Here is a 21,936-nt window from a genome sequence, read left to right as displayed (position 1 = left end):
TTTTGACACAACTCCACATAAAACATTTCATCAACGTTTGCTTGTGTTGAGGTAAGTTAAAATACTGAAACAAAACTAAAATTACATCAAACTACCACAGAGAACTTAAATCATCTCCTCACTAGGCGTGTGCATATTTCCAGTCAGGTTAATTCATTAACAAAAACTGCTACAACCCTCTGTTGAGTGCTTAAAGGAAAAATCAAAAAGTAAGTAACACAACAGACATGAATGGCAGCAGTAGACGTCCTGCAGCTGCCTCACTGACAGCAAACCGAAGACGATGTTTATGTATCTGTGATTCCAACACTGATTTATATTTGGGGACAGAATATCAGAACTGAATCAACACATCTCACAGTGTCAGCAACATTATAAATGTTAAATGTTAATTTACTGTAATCTCATGTTTGGAATCATCTGTCTGAACTGTCTGCTGTCAGATTTAGATGCTATTCTCAATAATTATCTGTTTTATAGCCTTTATCAATAATTCAAACAAAAAATCTACATATTTTAAAATGCCCATGATATGATTAGTGAAAACACAGATAAAATAATATGGGCACTCTTTACACTTCATTTATGTTGGCACTGACGTAAAAATGTTGCTCACCTGTCAAATAAAGTTTTTTTTAAATTCAATCTGTAGGAGAACAACAAAGGACTCAGTGATTGAAGATATTCAACTCTAACAAAAACTGACTGTGTGACGGCAATAACGATGCTGTTTCCTCTGTACTGGGCAAGAACGTTTGTGCTTAAATATACAAACACCACATATAATCTGCAGCTAGCTCATATCTTCACCTTTGGTATAATTCCTTAAAACAAACTCAATCACAACAAAACAAAATCTCAAGGGGGCATATTTTACTCTTATCAAACCTAATGCATTTTAAAAGTTAAATGAGTGGCAACCTGCATTGCATTGGAAGGTGTCAGTTTTAAGCAGATACAAGGCAGTTGGGAGACCTCAGTGTGTGAGTGTGAACCTCCAAACTCTGTGACTAATGGACACACTCACAGGCCTGGTCCACGAGGGCGGGAGCATTATAATAAAGTAGTACACACATACGCACATAAAACCACTGAGCATATTGCACTTAGATGTCCATGACAACAGTGTGTACAGGTACTCGGTACCATCCAACATACCTCACATCTACAGGGACTGTACTTCCCCTGCTTCACACAGATAAAGCGGGAGAGTACATTAATATTACCCACGCATCCTGAGACAGTGTGTTTTTCCTTCAATCCCGCAATCCACACTCATCACTCTCTCATTTTCTCCTGAGAGGGTCTAAGGGGATGCTCCTCCTCATCCCGCTATCCCCGTCATCCTCCTTTTCTCGACATTATCGAGCCGTGTAGCCCATCTGGTGTAGCTTCCTCAGGAGAATCTGAGTGAGATCAAAGGTGGTGAAGCTGATCCCCACCGCAATGGGCCCCTTGACCCAGTTCATACTGAGACCTTTGTACAGTCCGCGGATAATCCCTTCCTCAGACACAATCTCCCTCATGGTGCCCAGGATGGTGCCGTACGTGTGACCTGTGACTCCTGCAGTCTGCATGCGCCGTCGTACCACATCCAGAGGGTAAGACGACGACTGACCGATGAGACCTGCACAAGCTCCAAAGGCCAGACGTTCATAGGAGTAGGGCTGCGGGCGACCACTTCTCTCTATATGAAAGAGGAGCATTGAAGGTATATATATATATATATATATATATATATATATACACACATATGTATGTATGTATGTATGTATGTATGTATGATACACAGGACACGGCTGTAGTAATGTAGTACCTGCATGTAATTTCTTCAGTGTCTCATAGGTAAAGAAGCTGAGACCAGCATAGGGGACAACACCCAGAATGGTGGGAGTAAAACCTCGATACAATGTCTTCAGTCCCTCTTCTCGAGAAATCCGCACAAACACGTGCAGAATGTTACTGTACCTAAACAAGAAACAAAACCAGAAAATATGAGCATGGACTTACTAATCATCATTTCCCCTTTAATACTAATGATGCTCTCATTAGTGGAGGTGGTCAACGTAGTTAACTCATAGATTTTTGCTTACACACAGTCTGGCATAATTTAAGACCAGCAATCAACTCTTTAGCAGTGAATATTGGTTAATCATCAGTACCTAAAACTACAAATGTGTCAGCAACAGAAGCATCGTTCCTAACAGATCTAGGACCTGATAATTAAAAGCTGGCTGCAATGATTGCACTATAACAATTTTATGTCAGAGGGAATCATTGTGTAGCATCATGGCTTCATAGTTCATCCTAAACCTGAATGCTGTAGATCCACACTCAAACCAATACATACTCTTGTGTTGCTTTGGTTTAGTTGATATTGAGGTGTCCTCACACACCAATAACTGTGTGTGGACAACTAAAAAAAAACTGGCCTTACATTTCCTTTGGCGTTACAGCCATCCTAGCTCGCACCATGTCCAGAGGATACGTCAGCATGGCTGCTGTGGTGCCAGCCATAGACCCGGCCAGTAGCCTTGGAAATGGAGGCAGGGCCCTGAAACACAGATGAAGACAATCATCAGCCTTTTAAGTTTTTATTACTCGACATGAAACATGTTAAAAACTCTTAAATAAGCATTCTACCTGACACTTACTTTCCCTGAAAGCCGTAGTAGCCTCCCAGCAGCCCTTTGTACTGCTCGTGTGCACAGAACTGGATGGCGGCATACGGGATGACACGCACCATGGTGGCAGAGTTCCCCCGCCACAGACTGAAGAAGCCATCCTTCAGGTAGGTGCGGTAGATCAACCTGTAGGCTTCCTGTAAACATATAAATACTCACAGTCAGACTGAGATGATGAACAGTCGAATGTGAATGTGTAATGGATGTAATGGATGTGTATATGGATAAGAAGTAGACAACTGTTTTATTACGCAAATGGCAGGAAATATTATGATGAAATATATTTATATGATACCAGATCAAACCTACCTTGGCAGAGAATTTCGCTGAAGACACTGAAAAACAAAACATACATACAACAGAAATTACACATGTGCTGTAGTGTTCACACTGTACTTTAATCAGTTATAACATGACATAAAGTCAAGATATTAACCAATGTCATCCACAAAATCTAAGAGAGCATCCAACTTGCCTTGGAAAATGATTTTAGTCCTGTCCAAAGGGGCGACAGCTGTCTTGGCCACAGCTCCTGCTAAAGCCCCTGAGAAGAGCGAGTTGATGATAGACCGAGTCTGCTTCAGGCCCTGCGCAGCAATGGAGGAATCACATTTAGTGTCACCAACAAAGTTAATTCTGTTAAGTCTGTAAATACAGCTGTGTCCTGATGTGAACAAAGTTGTGTTTGGGTTGCTGTAGATCATTAAACTAGAATTGCATCAGGATAACAGACAATATCTGACTAACGGGCTCACAAACAAATGTGACCCGATGTCCTTAAATGAACAAGAGCTTTGAAGCCACAGAGTTTATCTCAGATAAAACACAAACAATGAGGTCATTTTTTCATTACTCACTTTTAGCAATGTATGTAAATTCCCTAGAAACAAGCTGATCATAAAAATAAACAATGATACAAACAAACTTTAATTTAATATTGTGGTGATTTAACAGTTAAGTCATCATCTACACACAGAACTCTCTTTTCAATGGTTAAGTGACGTTTAGCTAAAACTGAGGGAAAAAAAAATTGTGGCCCTTAAATACTGGCTGTCTGGGCTCATACCAACTTTTGGATTTAAATTGTGATAATTCAAACAAACTAGAAAATCACCATGACTACTTTGACGTCTAAGGTGTTGTTGCATCATTCATTGTTAAGTGAGCATCTAATCAGTCTCTAGACAAAACAATTCACTCAAATTTATATATTAAGCTTGAGCTGTGGTGCATTTTGTTTTTTTGTGTGGGAGGAAGTATCGTGTTTAAAAGATTTCACATTGTCGCTCACTTCTGACTGACTGGACGAAGCCAGGGGCAGCACTTCTCCCTGTGTGAGTGATGCCCGCTGTTCCTGGACTCCATTCCCCATCCCCGAGGACTATACACTGCTGTCACGAAGCACGCTCATGAATTCGACCACCAGCGAGGCAGCAAACCGCAGGCTCTGAGAGCTACAGAGGAGAAGGAGAGGTCAGAGAGAGAAAGATAGGTCAGTTTTAGCTTCTACTCTTCTTCCGTCAGGGAAACTGCATTAGGATTAAGTGTCACGTATAGTATGACTATCAATCATTCAGGGAATCAAATTAAGAATCAAGAATATAACCTCATTATGTGGCAATGAGCAGCAAACGGTTAAACAAAATAATCTCTTCTTGCATTCATCCTGCTGACTAAAGCAATGTCAGATCAGTATACAAGATTTAGCAGAGGATCACTATCTTCAAACAAATAAGATATACACCTCTAGTGCAGCGGTTTCCTTTTCGGTTTTTTATTTTTTACAAATGGTAATCTATCAACAGTGATTTCTGATTTCTGATTTCTTTTTTTTTTTTTTTTAATGAAAAGCCATTAGTTGAGTAAGTTTCATTAAACAGGTTGGGGTTTGTTTTCGGTCTTGCTTCAGACTGTGTTGGGTGCTGACATGTACCAGCATTTCTTCAAGCTCTATATTTACAGTGACAAATCCTTCCATCATTTACTCTGACAGTAACTATTACACTGAGGTGCCAGAAAGCATGATGCATCTGGCAACCATGAGAGCTTTTGTCACTTAGCTATGAGGCAAATGTACAGCAAAAAGAGAATAATCTGACAGCACCCTTACTTTACCTATGGTGTCATGAATCACTGCTCTTATTTAAATATTTACCTGCAGAGTTATCCAGTTAGACTGCCCCACCTTTTAAGGATATATAAAGATAGGAAGCAAAGTAGAGCTAAGTAACACCCAGAAATATCTCTTGAAGGGCAGAGTGAGGACTTGTAGGTGAAAGGTGCCCATTGAAGCCTCTCCCATGCTAACATAATACAAGATTACACAGTGTGCCCACATCTCTGTACAATCAGTACTTTCTGTACAATGAAGTACACAATCTTCAACAAGATGAATTTTAGAAGGAGGAAAATTATCTGGGGCAGTCTAACTACCTTAACAAACAATGATGTCTGCATGCTTTGTAGTTAGCTAATCATTTTACCAGACAATCACTTATTCATGAAACCTTCAACCCCCACAGACACTCTGGTTTACTGTTACATAGAAAACACAGCAAATCACTGCTGAAACCATCTTACATTACAATCTGAAGTTGGCAAATAATTGAGCCTGACTGGCAGTAGATTAGCCTGCTGTTTACTTTCAATAAATAATTTTGTCTTTAACGTACAATTTACACAACAGCAAAAATGTCAACAGTATATCAGAGCTGACCTGAACTCTCACATAATATCATTAAATTGTTTACTGTACCCAAATCTAACCTGAAAGACACTGGATACTATGATTTATTGGCTATGGTTTAGTTTTGAGAAAGAACAATAACATAAAACAATCTAAACTAAACTAACCTACCTTTAACATTTCTGTACTGCACTTTTCTGTTATTATTCTGTTACTCATCAGATCTCCTATACACACACTGATGCCAATATATGTACAGGGTCATATCGAGATTTATAACTGAGCCACTGTATGAATAACAAAAAGGTATTTTGATACAAAGATATGAAGCTGATTCACATTTGATTAACTGGAGCAGAAAATGATTTTTAAAATTATATATGCGGCTGCAACAATCGTTTTATTTATTTCTGATTAATCTGATCATTTCTTAATTAATCAATTAGTTGTTTGGTCTATAAAATGTCAAAAAATAGTAAAATAAAAACATTTCTGAGCTGGGAGAGAATTTGTACATTTTTGCTTTACAAATTACTCAAAACAACAAATCTATTTAGTAGTAGTATAGTTGGGGATGAATTTGCTGTCAATGGACAAATCGATTAATTGAGTAATCCTTGCAGCTGTAGTTATTTTTAACTGTAAACTATTGAGGAAAATGCAGAGCCATAACAGGTTTATCAACAGTGAAGAGAAAAACAAGATGGAGAGAGAAAGAAATGAGACAAGAGAGCAGACAGAGGGTGTGCTGCTGAGAAGGGGGGGTAGTCATGGGCAACTAACATTGGCATTTGTATAACAGGGCTTCAAGCCAGGTCCTGAAATGAGCAGTTAGACCCCCAATGTGTCCCATTTCACCTCAGTCACTGTCCTTACTCATTGCCTGTAACCTCGCCCCTCCCTACAGCCCCTTTCACACATATCATTTTACAGTTCCTTGTTCCTCCTGACTGTTAGCTCGTCTGTTTGGTATCCCTTCAGGCTTTGCTGCAGGATTTACTCAGCTGACAATCTACAGGCCAGTCGCCCATTCCCATGGTGCACACAGAGTAATGGAGACAACTTTGTTGACCTGTAGCGCTGTACGTGTGATTAATAGTGATTAATACACAGCAGTGTCTTGTCTGCTGAGCTGTTTTTGGGAGAAGTCTATGTGTGTGACTCCTTTCAACTGTATATGTAATAAAATATCAGCATATATAAGACCAGAATATGCCACATATCAATAATAAATAACTGTAAATGATACTAACTAACAAGACAAAAAGGCAAACATTACATTCATGTTTAATATCCATACAGTAAATATGGGTCAGTATGTATTTTCACAATTAGAGCACTCGTTGGAAAATCATCATTACAATTTTCCTGAGACTTAATGTCATAAAATTGTTTGTTTATTCAGACAGATAATAGTCCAAAACCCAAATAGAAAAATACACGTTTCTACCTACTGCTATCCTATCCTACCAGCAACTATAGTACTAGATCTACTAATTGGATTCTTTAATTGTCTGTAGGCTCAGAGCTTGGTAAAAACCACTTTCTCCTTTTTCACACCTTGGGTACAGAAGCAGCTGCAAAGTACTATTAAGTTAATCCCTCTTTCCCTGAACTGTTACTAGATCTTGTGGTGGGAAACTGGCAGAACAGATTTCCCTGAAGTTTTTAACCCTGCTCTCATGCAGGAAATTTTCCTGAACATTTCAGGGATTGACTCCATGTCCGAATACCATTAAAGGTGTTTTACAAACTTCCCTGAAGGAAACATGTTACCGTTTTATACAACTGGACTGTGTTATTGATATCTATGGTGTGGCCTTTATGGTTCTCTTCTTTTATTCTTTACTTTTATGTATTGTTGTATGTATTGTTTTATTACAGTCAGTTTTTCTTTTGACATGAAACTAACATGACTCATGTATCTCATTGGGACTTTCCTGACAAAATAAGGGACGAATAGAATTTTTTTTTTAAATATGCTCTGTTAGACATTTTAGATGCAGCTAGTTTGTGATGTTGTTGTATTTTGCCTGTTTTGTAGCAGCATTTCATCCCACGTTTTCATATTCATTGGAAATATTATTTGAAGCATCTGGTTCAATTTTGACACATCCTAACCTTAAACACAACGTCGTATCGATCCTGTGATGTAATTTGACATTCATTTAACACTCATCACGCTGCTCGTCTTGTATCTCTGAATAATGTTAGGGCACCTCCAGTCTTGTCTAAACTTGTCCACTGACATAACACAGAGAGCCTTTACAGCCAGCTGTCACAGCTCACCAACACTAGCCAACAATTACATATCTTACCTGATTAATTTTGACACCAGCACGAAGAAGTTTTACTGTCGTTCGCCGGGTGCGTTATTTCCGAGTGGTTAGCAGGTTTTCTCTGAATCTCTCTTCCACACCTACATGAAGCAGCAGGTTAGTTAGATAACCACAGCTAGCTGTTAGCTTCCCGCTGCATCAGTCACTACTTAGGCTAACGTAGTTTCGTCACCAGCGTAACGAAAATATTGAGAGTAAATTTGAGTTGATAAAAATGTCTCCCGGTGTTGAAGGCACTGTCCTCCACATATTTCACACTTTCATCAGTCCTGCAGTGACTTTGAGTGACTGGCGCCGTCCATGCTGTTGTGTTTCTGTCGTTACCGGGGGCAGTTAGCTTGACCAGAGCGAGGTTTGGTTTGACAAGGACGAGTGCAGGGGGATTGTGGGAAATGAAGTCCCGCTGAGGTGGGGCGTGCTTGGATAGGTCGGTTAGAGGGGCGTGAGTAGGAGACAGTTGTCAACAAATTGGGTTTACTGTGGTTTCTTCTGAGGTTTTTTCTTGTCCATGAAGAGCACTGAGCATTTCCAAACGATTTTAGTCTCAGTCTGAGCAAATACATTAAACACACATAAGACACACTCACACTGAAGGATAAAAATATGTTGTTGTCAGTGGTGGTTCTTTATTTTCAGAGACTTAAATTCAACATTAAAATATCTTACATAACAACTAAAAAAACAATATCAAAGTAGACAAAAAACGTCCCACTTCAGAGTCCACTTTCTGGTTTTAGCCATGACTGCCAATCCTCTCACACACTTCTCTTCTGCAGATACAGTTTGCTCACACTCATTCACAAGGTCTTGGATCTTGATTATTTGTCAGACTACACTGTTAAAAGGTCAATTAACTTTCATGCATGGCTTTAAAACCAACATGGATGAGAACTGTTAAATAACTATGAATGAAACAAAACAGCTGTTGAACTCACATGTCAACAGATCAATTTTCAACTAGGCCACCTTTTTTCACTGGTGAAGACTCGGTCATACAGCTGAAAACACAGGGTAGAGCTAATAAGTGGACCTTGACTTGGGACTGTTTTAATGTTTATGAAGAAGAAAAGCGCCAGTAAAAAATAAGGCATTCAATAAATGTCAAAATTTAGCTCTGCCAGTATGGCAGTTACACTATTTGCATAGCAGCAAATGCATTTACCTATGGCTCAAAACACATAAATGTATATTTAACAACTCATCAACATAAATATGTTAAGAGATTAAATAACTGTAAATGAAATAAAACAGTAAAACAATAGGTAAAACAGGACAGTTGTGACCGTTTAGATTTCAAAAACCTTGAAAAGGATTTATTCAACCTGGAAAAAGTGTTGTGTATTGACCGCTGGCATTGTGCAGTGCACAAAAGTAGAGCTGAAATGAATAATCAAACTGTTGTCCAGTTGACGCAACAAGAATCTTGATGACTAATCAGGCGCTTAAGTCATTTTCTACACAAAAATGCACTTCACGGTACCAGTTTCTCACATGTTAGGATTTGTAACTTTTCTCTGTTTTGTGTCAAAGTAATTTGAGCATAATTGGGTTTTGGAATGTCAGTCGGACAAAGATAGTCATTGGAAGACGTTGAGATGGGCTTTTTTCACAATTTTAGAGACTGAATGAGTAATCAAGAAAATTATCAACAGATTAAACGCAAATTAAAATAATCATCAGTCTCAGCCCTCCTCTGCAACAACTGGACTCTACAAATATGTCTATAGGTATGTGTAGCTCAATACGTGTGCATCTGTTTCAACTACTGGCTATACGTACGAACATCACAAATATTTATGCTCGGATTAAGAAAGTAATGTCTTGCCTGACAAATGCATTTCAGGCAAACTCGTGATACGCATGTTTCGTTTTCAGAGCTGCTCTCCTCCACCTTTAGTTGGTGAGGCTGCCATGTTTGCCGGTCCACAGCTCTCGTAGCTCCACCTTGCATCCCAGATCTCTGAGGGCTGCTTTACCCACATCACCACAGTCTTCATGGGTCTTTAGTGCCTGCACTATCAGGGGCTCCACTCCCATCTCCAGGATTGACTGATTGAAGTTACGCATACGTGAAACCAGGTTTCTCAACAGCATACACGCCTGTTTCTGTTTATCAAAGAGGAAAACACAAACAATAGACAGTGGACATGTCATGAGGCATGTTTTTTCCAAGTAGGGATATATTTATTATTAATGATTAACAGAATTATACCTGCACATTGGCCACATTAGTATGTGTCTTCATAGCCTGCACAGTAGCCAAGGTTCCTCCTTCCTCCATGATGACTTTACAGTTGTTGGGTTTACGTAAAGCAAGGACAGAGAGGCATGCACAGCCCTGCTCACACACCTGCAACACAGTATGAACATTATCTGTAGTAGATATTTGTTCAAACTCTTTCAAAGTCACTAAGCATGTAGATATGACCTTTAACTTACAGCAGCATTGCTCATGTGTCTATTCATGGCTATGACAATGAGCTGGACTCCACCTGCATTGACAACAGCATCTTTCACATCATCATTTCCTGCTACAGCTCGTATGGCGCTCAGGACCTGCCGAACTAACTCCTGCAAGGGGAAAACTAGTTCAGTGAGAATGAACATGGAATTTGAAACTTTTATATCACAATCCCTTGTGTTGTGTTTCTACTCTACCGGTGACTCATAGTTTTCCGCAAGCAGTGTCATCATGAATTTCAGTCCTCCCAGATCACAGATGTCTTGACAGAACTCGTTCCTTACAGCCAGACGAGACAAAGTTGCACACAGCTCACTCAGGACAGGAGTATTGTCAGTGTGAGCTTTGGAGGAGGAGCACAAGAAAAAAGAAATGACATGAGTGAAATTCAAAACGCATAATTAAAAAAATCAGATTTAGAAAAAACATGGTAGCTTAACCCAAAATAAATTAGGGATTAGCTGGTTTTACCTTTTGCAGCCTCAATTAAGACCTTCAGTCCATTGTGTTCTAGAACAATCATTTTGGCGTGTTCGTGAGCATGCCCAAATGTAACGCGGACATCGTCGTCAAAAGTCATGACCCTGAGTGCTGCAGAGGCCTCTTTGACCAGCGCAGCACTTCCACTGTGCTGTGTAACCGCACCCGTTAGCAGAGGGAGAACACCGCATTTCACCAAATCTTGCCTGTTCTGTTCGTGTTTCAGACAGCAGTGACGTACAGCGCAGATGGCAATACACGTCACAGAGGAATCTGCCTGGTACTTCTTAAGGACATTCAAAAGGAACTGCTGGCCCTCTGCATCTAACAAGTCTGGCTGTCCATCTGTTAGTGCAGCCAGGGCAGACATGGTTGCTAACACAGCTTCCTGCTCCTCCACACTCCTTTTGCAGTAGGAGAGGATGATGGGGTAGGCGTCTTTTTGGGCAGCCAGGTACCTCTGAGCAAATCCAAGTGAGCATTGCTCAGTGAAGCATTTTAGATCTGCTGTCACCTCTTTAACATCAGCAGAGTCTTTTCCAATCCGGAGGGCTTCCAACGCCTGCAGGGTTGTTCAAAACAAATGAACGAAGATAAACAAATACATACTTATGCAGTTATTTTTCCTGTTTCAACAAAAGACTCACCTGTAAGACTTCGTGTGTTTGCTCCTCTTGTTTATCATCAGTGGACACAGCTGGCACAGCTTGTACTATACAACTGAGGTCCACACCTGCATACACACATCAGAGTAGGGTTAATGTACTAACACACTACAAATCATCAAGTACAAAACAGAAAGGGACCTGAACTGTTCATAACTTACAGCATATAGTCTACACGCAGAGGCCAGCCACACCTGTCTGACCGGCCGCAGTGTGTGTGTGTGTGTGTGTGTGTGTGTGTGTGTGTGTGTGTGTGTGTGTGTGTTCCCTTTAACAAAGCAGCACTAAACTACACACTCTGAGGGAGGTGTCATACTGCAGCCTAACCATAGACTGTATATAAGAAATGGACGTAACATCCGTGACGTCACCCATTGGTTTGTGGACTGCTGCTCGGAAGCCAATAGTATCGAATCTAGGCAGCGCCATCTTGAAAATTTCAGGTGCATTCTGGGAAAAAATGAACACGGATTTTACTTATATGGGCATGAGGCGGAATCATGAACCCGCCTCATGGCGGGACCAACGGCGGAGCGGGAGGCTGCGATTGGTTGCGAGGGCTGGATCTCAAGGACATTGGTCAATCAACCTGTCAATCACAACGTAGCCACGTAGCCTGCTTTATCGTCAAATATAAAATCAGGGAGGCCAAAATGTCACAAATGAACATCATACTGCATTGAAGAAGGCTTTAAACTAGCGATTGAGACCATAAAATCAAGTGAGAAGTTGGGTGAATTCTCCATTGACTTGTATAGAGCCGGATGTCTTTTTGAACACAAAACGGTCGCCCCCTGGTGGCCTTTTGATAGAATGCAGCTCTAAGTTATTTCCGCATTGGCTTCTTTTCAGAGGACAGGAACTCCCCGCCTGAGCCTAACTCAGTATGCAGGATACTGGACAGCTCTTTATAACAGAGGGGTCCACTTTATTGAGAGGTATAAAAATGTTTTAATACTTTAAACTTCCCCTGAAGGTACAGAGGTGTTTACATTTGTCTTTATAGAGAGGCATTTTAACATTTCCTCACGTTCGTTAGACAACCCTTGAACATTGAAGCAGTCTGTGTGGATGGTATTTCCTGTCCATTATTAAACACTATGCACGCCAACCCTCAGACCTTCTGGTTTAAGTGAGATGCCGGCCCTGGCGCTGTAGATCCATGTAGACATGATGTCATGACTTTTGCGACAGTTTTTCTTTACATTTGCATAAATTAGAAATTTTAGCAACCAGAGCATCTGCAGTTTGGGCTGATGGTCAGTCAATAATGGATTTGTTTTAGGCTGATACTGATCAAAAATAGAGCTTAAAAAATTCAATCACTATATATCAGAAGTTCTACTTTATTTATCATGAACACCATTAAATGTTTCTTAAATAACTGTGGCCAAGATATGTAGACAGGGGTCAAAAATAAGCTCTCTGGAAGACAAAGTATACACTGCCTCAACCACATCTCTTTGGCATTTCTTGTTAGTTCGTCACCAACATACAGACGGGTGACAAATAAAATAAAAAACAACATAAAGTGTCTTAATGAGATGCAGAGAGCCTTTACTCTACCGGTACAAGTGGACCCAAACCACCAATAATCCCCCACAGTACAGCAGAGCGAACAGATCCACTCACTGTAAGGGTTAAGCATTCAGACCTGTACTGACCTTTCCTTTAATTTGTCACCCATCTGTACTGATATATAAATTAGAGAGGCCAAATTAGAGCCAATAATAGACCAGATATATATTACTGGCTCTAATTTGGCCATTCACAATTCCTTCCTTTCCGTGTGTACACGTTCACTTCTTCATACTTAATTCACTGGCTCAGTTTCTCCACAGTAACTTCAATATTCAAGCTAATGTAAGTAGCTAATGTACACCACTGAACTACCAGAGAGGTCTTCCTGTTACCTTGAGACTCAAATTGTTCCACAGCCTCCCTCAAAGCCTCATCGGGATCCATCTCAAACTCCTCCATGTTCTCCCGGACAGCAGCATCAAAGGTCTCCTGTGTGATCCTCCGCCTCGCCATTTTTCCACGTTATCGTCCACTCTGCAATATAGAGTGATAGTGGTGATGATTCAAATCAATGGAGTTGATTGGTTTATGTTTGATAGATAGATGCTGTTGGTGATTATAACTGTTCAAAATAATGACCCTACCGTGCAGTTAAGTTGCTGTAATGTCGGATGTTCCCGGTTCTAAAAATATATCAACATAAAATACAAAAGTCACATAAATTGCTGATACCACCGCCCAGTGACAAAGCTGCTGCACTGTTATGAATGAAACGAACACCGCTGTCGATTTACGCACTTTGCGTAGTCGGCTGTGTTCTCTGTTGTTAGTAGCAACGAACTCGGGGCGTGAATATTACGGATCTGTTTATGTGAATAGCACACACTAGGCGCCAGAGTGTCCCTCGCTTATGTCTGCTCGGTAGGGACAAATATTGTGATGGTTATAGTTCCACTCAAGACTATTTATTTCCCTTTTTCTTTAGCACTAGGGTCAGTAATTGTGAACAAATGTACAAATGCAGCAGCCAATATTTGTTTGGGTTTTTTTGTTTTATCTTTTTTTTCTCAACTTCATTGAAAACAGTAAAAAACAACAACAAACAAAAAACACAACGTAAAAAAAAGTATGAAGAGGAAATTAAGTGTCAAGGAATTCAACTATGACTAAAAAATAAAATAACAACATTCAGTAAATTTTCACATTTTATGTGTAAACAATTTGCCAAAAATAAGTTGGCAGTCTGCAACCTCCCCGGTTGATGCCACTAAATGCTACTCTCGTTTAATCTGCGACACACACTCCGGAGCAGCAGGTGGCGATAATGTGCCTACACCAAAAACAAGAAGGTAAATAATGACAAGACAGGCCAGCAGTGGCTGCAGGATTCAATAGTAAATTGGTATCTTTTAATGGTTATTTTCTCCGGGCGACTGAAATGGCAGCGAGCACAGACGCCCCGGATCCCTGGTACCTGGCCCTGCTGGGCTTTGCAGAACATTTCCGCACCTCCAGTCCGCCGAAGATCCGCCTGTGCGTCCACTGTCTGCAGGCAGTGATTCAGTTCAAGCCGCCTCCGAGGGTTGAGGCCCGGACTCACCTCCAGTTGGGCTCGGTGCTGTACCGCCACACAAAGAACAGCGAGCTGGCCCAGACTCACCTGGAGAAGGCGGTGAGTTTCAGACCAGAGACACGTCCAGGTGTGTGTGTGTGTGTGTGTGTGTGTGTGTGTGTGTGTGTGTGTGTGTGTGTGAGTGAGTGACAGAGAGAGAAAGAGAGAGACTGTTTTCATTCACTGCACCATCACCGGTGTTGCTGACACTAATGTAGTGTTTTCTTATTGTCTCAACAGTGGTTCATATCTCAACAAGTATCCTTTTTTTGAATATGAGCTGAAGTGCAAATCAGTACAAGGTGTGTGACCTCAGCTTCATTACGTCTCCCTCATAATCATACACACATGTTGTAGGAAGATGTACAGGAGTCATTTTGGCACTAACCTTACAAATTATGGGGCATTTCCTCAATGATTTACTGCAGATCTCTCAATTTGAAGACGTCAAGTTTGAAGCAGCAAGTATCCTGTCAGAGTTTTATTGTCAACAGGTAGGTGAGTCCATCTGTTGCAAATCAATCTACGACTATTTTTGACTATTGATGAATTGTCTAATTCATTTCAGCATAAATGCCTACCATTTGCATTTTCCAGCTTCTCAGATTTGAGGATCTGCTGCTTTTCTCTGTTTTATCATGAATGTCTTTGAGTTTTGGAGCATTAATGTGACAAAAGATGCATTTTGATGTTCACTGTGGTAGAATAGTTGATAATGAAGGTGACTGGTAGTTGCAGGCTGACTTGCATCCAGTGATCCTGTTATAATAATGTGTAGCAAAAAGTTCAAAAAGGTTCACATTTCAGTGGGAAACTGCATTATTTTGTTTCATCAGATAGAAATAATAATTAGGCTTTTACTCAAACACAAAAGTAAAACAATTTCCTGTATTTTCTGTAGCGGTTGTTGCTGGTTGTTTTTCTCTCTTTTCGTTTAACTCATCTTTGTCATTTTTTTAAGAACTTGGTGGACTCAGCAAAGCCAGTGCTGCGTGAGGCCATCCAGATCTCTCAGCAGACTCCCTACTGGCACTGCAGACTGCTTTTTCAACTGGCAGTAAGAAAATAGCATCTTTATCAATCCTCTTGTGGCAAATTTATCTGCAGCGTGTTTCAGTCATGTGCAGGACGTTCTCTCTCTCTCAGCAACTACATGCACTGGAGAAGGACTTGGTATCCGCCTGTGACCTGCTGGGAGTCGGAGCAGAGTACGCAAGAGTCATGGGCTCAGAGTACACTAGGTAAATGGCAGCAGATTTATGTTTGAAAACACAGTGGGACTCCACATTGATTTGTGTTTTAATGATCATTTGGTTTTCTTTTCTTTTTCTTGCAGAGCTCTATTCTTATTAAGTAAAGGAATGGTGAGTTCACATCATACTCTGCAAATGAAAGGTGTACTGTGTAGGATTTAGTGGCATGCTGTAGAGACATGGTGGTGCAACATGGTTAGCTCTCTGAAAGTGGACCTGCCCCCTATGTTGATACAAGAGCTCATTCTAAGCTAATGAAAACACAATCATTCTTAGTTTTAAGGTAATTATACACTATTTAAAACATACTTATTAATATTATATTACATTTGCAACTCTGTAAACTGCATGTGCCTTGCAGCTGTTGCTGATGGAGAGGAAGCTGAGTGAAGTGCACCCTCTGCTGACACTGTGCGGGACTATTGTAGAGAACTGGCAGGGAAACCCCATTCAGAAGGAGTCCCTCAGAGTTTTCTTCTTGGTGCTGCAGGTTACACACTACCTGGATGCTGGACAGGTACAGATGTATCTATTCATTATATCTCACTGTGGTTATCCAATATCATGTAAATGCCAGACTCATGTACAATATTAAATGGGGTATCTTCCCAATCTTAAAATCTCATTACTAACATATGATGGGTCTTTCCATTTTTCACACAAACATTTGAAATTTAAAAGGAAAGCTTATTCAATGAATAATTTTCACCCTAACCTAGTTGTAGAAGCTGTTGTTGATTAAATGAATGATCAGGAATGTAAACTGGTGTCTGCTGAGCCCTGAAGTTTAACACATGTAGTCAATATTAGGACAAACAGCAATATCTTTCTTCTTGGTTTTGAGTTAATGGTGTAAAATTTAAAGGAATTCATGATCAGATACAGAGCTGCAAAGATAAGTCGATTAATATATTAATTGATCGACAGAAAATTAATTGGCACCTCATTTTGACTGCACTCATGTAGCACCTTTGAAGGCTCACACACACTCACACACTTGCAGGGAAATAACCAAAAATGTTGCTGGTTCCATCTTTTCAAATGTGTGAGGATTTGACATTTTTTATCATAAATGTTTGTAGACTAAATAATTTTGGATTTGAACTGCTGGTCAGACAGTACAAGATATCTAAATACATCACCATGGTCTCTAAAAGCAGCATCTTCACTATTTTTTCCTACATTTTATAGACAAGAAGACACATTAAGAATTGGTAATAAAATATAATAATTAGTTGCAGCTCTAATGGGATATGATACCAAAAGTGACAAAGTCAAACTGTTGATCTACATGTTGGGTTTAGGTAAAGAGCGTGAAGCCATGTCTGAAGCAGCTTCAGCAGTGTATCCAGACCATCTCCACTCTCCATGACGATGAGATCCTTCCCACTAATCCAGCCGCTTTCTTCCACTGGCTGCCAAAGGAGCATATGTGTGTACTTGTGTACCTGGTGAGATTCTGTCACACACACAGGTGGTTTTTACTCTTGTGAAATTAAACATTTTTTAATAATATTTCTGTGTCATGCTTTTAAGTAACTGAAACCATGACATGTTTTGTTAAAAGGTGACGGTGATGCACTCGATGCAGGCGGGCTATTTGGAGAAGGCGCAGAAGTACACGGACAAAGCTCTCATGCAGCTAGAGAAGCTGAAGAGTAAGTTTGTTTGAATACTTGCTGTTTATTTCCTCCTCAGTGACAGATGTTGAATTAACTCTGAGCTGTCTGTTTCTGTTCAAAGTGTTGGACAACAGTCCCATCCTGTCTACGTTCCAAGTCATCATACTGGAGCACATCATCATATGTCGGCTGGTCACTGGACACAAAGCTGCAGCATTACAAGAGGTGAGGCACCAGCTTTATGTGGACAGGCAGGAGAGGATTGAGTAAAAGCACAGATTCTGTGGCACAATCCTGCTATGGAACTTTTTGGCTTTTGGTAATAAATTACTGTCTGTGTTTAGATTTCTCAGGTTTGTCAGCTTTGCCAGCAGTCTCCCAGGCTGTTTACAAATCATGCTGCTCAGCTTCACACATTACTGGTAAGCCTACTAGAGAAGAAAACTGTTACTAAAAGCTAAAGGAAACTTAGACATGCTGATAATAATAGAAATAGGACATGATACATTTGTAAGAATAACAGTGTTCAGAAATGACTATTGGACTCTTGTTCATTGAAACCAACATGATGTTGTTGTGGCGTTTATCAAAGTTCAGCCATTGCCTTTCAACTGGTGTCCCAGGCAATGCATTGGCTATAATAATGGATGATAATTAGGGGTGTGATGATACAGTCAGCTCACGAGACTCGATATTGGGTTCACGAGATCGAGACGAGATTTTAATTATATTTTTAAGAAAACTTCAATGAGGAAATATATGACTGTTCTTTTATTTGAAATTCACAAAATGGAAATAATGCAGGTGCATTTTGAAATGTTTTCATATTGTAATGAATCACTTCAGTTCTACTTTCTAAATATATAATTATCATATGCAGTATGCAGCACTGTAAAAGGTTTCCCCATATAGATAGACATTTTATAGATAGATCATTTTGGTATTTATGGAAATAACAACCATAAATACAAAGGTTAGATACAATCACAAATACCAAAAAGTAAATTATAAAGAGTAGAAACAATTCTAATATATAAATATCAATAAATAAAGAATCCAGTTATCACAAATTATAACATATTGCTAATAAAAAAAACACACAAATAAGAGTAAATTGCACAAATCCTGTATCACATAAACTGATTGTCTTCTTTTTTTTTTTTTTGGTGCGCCCCTTAATTATAACTTTGCAAGACAACATTCACTTCAACGAGAAATATTGTCACGTTTTAGTCTCGCGAGATCTCGTCACACCCCTAATGATAATGTATCCTATCATCACATGTTATTGGACCTTTCCCTTTTTTTCTAGTTTGTGCTTTTGTTTATTTGCCTTGGTTGCAGAAACAAATAGCTGCGCTGTTAACTGTTATTGTTTAGAAGATGTTTCTGTTCCAGATAATATGAACCATTTACATCTGTTTCCTCTTTTTTCTGTGTCAGGGACTCTACTGTATCTCTGTGAACTGTATGGATAATGCAGAGGCTCAGTTCACTGCTGCTCTACAGGTGAATTTCATGACCCCACTGTTAAATGAAAAAGGCACAATTTAGTGTATTGTTGTTGTTTTTAGTTAGTAAATCAGTGAAGGTCCTTGGGATAGGGTTTTTGAACCTCAGAAGATATGTTGTCATTCATCAGCTAACAAGTCTGTGAATGTTGGTTTCTGAAAATTGTGATCATGCCACCAATTTCCCTGACAGAATCATGTTTTGATGATTCAATGTCGTCACTGTTTCTTCTTCTTCTGACAGATGACAACACACCAGGAGCTGTGGACGTTCATTGTGACCAACCTGGCCAGCGTCTACATCCGGGAAGGCAACAGACATCAAGAGGTGAGAGAGCTACTTCTCCCTCCAGCATTAAAACCAATGCTTTTCTCTAATTATTTTAAATCCTATTTACTTCTTGAATCAACAGCTGTACAGCCTTCTAGAGAGGATTAACCCTGATCATAACTTTCCTGTCAGGTAACTATAGATGCAACATCATATTATGTTTGTACCATGTTTCAAGTCTTTTAAAATAATATGTCTTTGACTTCTTCAGCTCTCATTGTCTACGAGCTGCAGCTTTTTACATCAGGGGACTCCTGTCTTTTTTCCAGGGACGTTACAATGAGGCCAAGTAAGAACGCCTTCTGTTTCATTTTAATAAGCACAAACTTACATTCGGTCTTGTTTTGTCCTTGTATTTAAAGCAAAAAAAATTAGCATGTGAATTTGCACCAACAGAAGATTTTTAAGGGAGACTCTAAAAATGTCCAATGCTGAGGATCTAAACAGGCTGACTGCCTGCTCACTAGTCCTACTGGGTCATATCTTCTTCGTTCTGGGGAATCACAGGGTGAGTATACATCTCTACCATCTCATATATTATATTGCAGTAATATATTAGGGCTGCAAATTTGATCATGAGTGCCTTTCTGGTTCCATATTTTCTCCAGGAAAGTAACAATATGGTGGTTCCTGCCATGCAGCTAGCCAGCAAAATCCCAGACACGTCTGTGCAGCTCTGGTCCTCTGCTCTTCTCAAAGGTACTGCCAACCTTACCTCACACTGAAGTCAGTGATAGATTTCATGGTGATGCTTTGCTTTGATACAGGACATATTTATATATTTATATCTATTTAAACAAAACCTTGTCTCCTCTATAAGCTAAAATGTTCACTACACACAACAATTAAAATGAGATAATACGTTATTGATCCTAAGTGGGTTGATAAACAGATTGAATTTCATTCTTAATGGCTAAAAGAATCTGAGATGTAGGTGGCAATTCAGAGGTTAGGTTTAAGTTAACAATTTGGCCTGATGGGGGTGCAAGAGGGAAGCTCGTGGTGTGTCCAAAATGTAAAAGCTTCATCCTCTAGAGCACATACTGTACAGTAGATGTGGTCAATACATTTCACTGCAGTATTCCCAGATAGGTATATTTCTGGTAGGCAAATCTCTAAAACGACAAAAAAGGTTATTTGTAAAAACAGTTGAATGAATATATATTAGAATCAAAACAGAAGGTACTTCTTTTCAACTCACCATTCTGCACTGATGTTCAGCAGTCACAGGGAGAAGAGGAAGAAAGTCCTTGTAGATGATGCAGAGATTTCTCAAGCAGTTATATCACAAAGCAATGAAGCCACAACTAAATTAGAAGTGTGCAGGGCTCAGAGACAAAGGATCTAACAAATAGTTTGATAAAACACACCACTGCACTGGGACAACTTGATATACAGTACAGTGCAAACATTTATTCTGTAGCATGACAACGACCCCAAACATTCAACCAGAGTCATAAAGAACTGACTTCAGTAACAAGATGAGAAGGGAAGAAACAGGAGCAACTTTCTCTCTAGTGATCTTTTCTATGGAGTTAATTGATAAAACAATTTATAGCATTATATTTGTAAGCATCCTCATTTTACTTTTAGTGCCTAAATCCTTTGCACAGAACTGTAATTCTAAGTGTATTGATGAGTGTGGTCATCAGTGTTCACATAGATGTGTTCCCAGCAGATCTCAACGAGGCTTGTGGAAACACCATGGAAGCCCACGAGGCAACTCAGATGCATCAGAACTTGTCCCAGCAGCTCCTGCAGGACCACATCGCAGCCTGCAGCCTCCCCGAGCACAATCTCATCAGTGTAAGCACAGCATATATCAGTCCACATACTGTCAGTCTAACTGGATACAGCAAATCAGTCCACTCTGCTCAGATTTTGAAAGAAATCATTGTGTAATGTGCTATGTTCCAGTGGACAGACGGCCTCCCCCCCGTGCAGTTTCAGCCTCAGAACGGACCTACAACCAGCCTGGCCAGCCTGCTCTGAGGGCAAGTCCTCAGCCTGACAGGGGAGAGGAGAGGAGAGGACAGGAGCAATGGCTGCAAAATGGCATAAAAAGACTAGAAAAAAAGAGCAGAAATAGTTGATGAAAGGGTAAGAGGAAGGAGGGCAGATAATGAAATGATAAACTGCACTGTGTCATTCTTTCACTTATTTGGGGATCACGACTGGCTCTGAAGTTTTTTAGAAAGCATCAAGTGCCACATTTGTATTACACTGACAGGTTAGAGTAGTTATAATAGTTTGTCTTACCTGCTCGGGAAAAATTGAAAAGTTAAATTCAACTGAACTCCTCTCCTAAGATCATCATGGAAGTGTGTTTTTACCTCAGATGAAGTTAGCTTGTAAGATCCATCCACTGGCTGAACAAACACAGCCAAATAAGACTCACTCTATTGCTGTGCATGAATTCATTATCTCACTATCAAAGCACTTTTCTGACAGACAGTATTAGTTAGCCTACATTTAGATATACACTATATATCTGAAATGATCTTAATGTAGTGTAGAGGTATGTTTGATATGTGGTTGAGTGGACAGCTGCATATGTAGTTTATTCACTGAAGGACAACAGGATTCATTTTGTTTTTTGTACAGAGATTGGAGATCATTTCAAATCTGACTCACAAGAACTTGGAACCAGCTGAAGATTTTATACACAGTTAATGCAGCCATTGGCTTGCTTTATATCCAATAGTATTTATTAATGTATGAATAGTGTACTTAACATGTTTTGAGATGCAACAAAAAAGTATTTGGTTCAT

The 21,936-nt window shown here is 39.8% G+C and overlaps 3 protein-coding genes across 3 annotated transcripts; 1 reads left to right on the top strand and 2 right to left on the bottom strand.

Annotated features, from left to right (window-relative positions):
• Positions 1–856: 856 nt before the first annotated feature.
• slc25a42 (solute carrier family 25 member 42) lies at positions 857–8,049 on the bottom strand. Its single transcript, XM_053329835.1, has 8 exons — positions 7,689–8,049; positions 3,976–4,138; positions 3,160–3,271; positions 2,994–3,019; positions 2,655–2,821; positions 2,438–2,554; positions 1,817–1,968; positions 857–1,687 (listed from the first exon to the last, which is right to left on the bottom strand). Exons 2-8 carry the CDS (start codon positions 4,054–4,056, stop codon positions 1,362–1,364), a joined length of 981 nt encoding a protein of 326 aa, XP_053185810.1. The 5' UTR covers positions 4,057–4,138; positions 7,689–8,049; the 3' UTR covers positions 857–1,361.
• A 284-nt stretch (positions 8,050–8,333) lies between these two features.
• Positions 8,334–13,583, bottom strand: armc6 (armadillo repeat containing 6). The gene is made up of 8 exons (XM_053329831.1): positions 13,481–13,583; positions 13,229–13,370; positions 11,298–11,383; positions 10,642–11,212; positions 10,368–10,513; positions 10,149–10,280; positions 9,922–10,059; positions 8,334–9,815 (listed from the first exon to the last, which is right to left on the bottom strand). Exons 2-8 carry the CDS (start codon positions 13,347–13,349, stop codon positions 9,603–9,605), a joined length of 1,407 nt encoding a protein of 468 aa, XP_053185806.1. The 5' UTR covers positions 13,350–13,370; positions 13,481–13,583; the 3' UTR covers positions 8,334–9,602.
• A 616-nt stretch (positions 13,584–14,199) lies between these two features.
• mau2 (MAU2 sister chromatid cohesion factor) lies at positions 14,200–21,456 on the top strand. The gene is made up of 19 exons (XM_053329909.1): positions 14,200–14,508; positions 14,689–14,706; positions 14,877–14,942; positions 15,410–15,505; positions 15,595–15,689; positions 15,785–15,812; positions 16,063–16,218; positions 17,006–17,152; positions 17,269–17,359; positions 17,445–17,548; positions 17,668–17,745; positions 18,767–18,832; positions 19,079–19,162; positions 19,248–19,297; positions 19,377–19,454; positions 19,562–19,673; positions 19,774–19,864; positions 20,844–20,971; positions 21,083–21,456. The coding sequence occupies exons 1-19, from the start codon at positions 14,275–14,277 to the stop codon at positions 21,155–21,157; spliced, it is 1,797 nt and encodes a 598-aa protein (XP_053185884.1). The 5' UTR covers positions 14,200–14,274; the 3' UTR covers positions 21,158–21,456.
• The last annotated feature ends 480 nt before the right edge of the window (positions 21,457–21,936 follow it).

This window comes from Scomber japonicus, chromosome 12 (assembly GCF_027409825.1).
Source record: "Scomber japonicus isolate fScoJap1 chromosome 12, fScoJap1.pri, whole genome shotgun sequence".
NCBI lineage: Eukaryota > Metazoa > Chordata > Actinopteri > Scombriformes > Scombridae > Scomber > Scomber japonicus.
The sequence above is the reverse complement of the archived record's forward strand: the minus strand, read 5'-3'. Positions and strand labels throughout refer to the sequence as shown.

Coding starts and splice junctions, on each gene's coding strand:
- mau2 (XM_053329909.1), top strand. CDS start 14,275: ATGGCAGCGAGCACAGACGCCCCGGATCCCTGGTACCTGGCCCTGCTG. Junction 18,833..19,078: donor AGTTCACTGCTGCTCTACAG/GTGAATTTCATG, acceptor TTCTTCTGACAG/ATGACAACACACCAGGAGCT. Junction 19,298..19,376: donor GATCATAACTTTCCTGTCAG/GTAACTATAGAT, acceptor TGACTTCTTCAG/CTCTCATTGTCTACGAGCTG.
- armc6 (XM_053329831.1), bottom strand. CDS start 13,349: ATGGCGAGGCGGAGGATCACACAGGAGACCTTTGATGCTGCTGTCCGG. Junction 11,213..11,297: donor AAACACACGAAGTCTTACAG/GTGAGTCTTTTG, acceptor ACAACCCTGCAG/GCGTTGGAAGCCCTCCGGAT. Junction 10,060..10,148: donor GACACATGAGCAATGCTGCT/GTAAGTTAAAGG, acceptor ACTGTGTTGCAG/GTGTGTGAGCAGGGCTGTGC.
- slc25a42 (XM_053329835.1), bottom strand. CDS start 4,056: ATGGGGAATGGAGTCCAGGAACAGCGGGCATCACTCACACAGGGAGAA. Junction 3,020..3,159: donor GACTAAAATCATTTTCCAAG/GCAAGTTGGATG, acceptor TTTGTTTTTCAG/TGTCTTCAGCGAAATTCTCT. Junction 1,969..2,437: donor GCTGTAACGCCAAAGGAAAT/GTAAGGCCAGTT, acceptor TTTCTTGTTTAG/GTACAGTAACATTCTGCACG.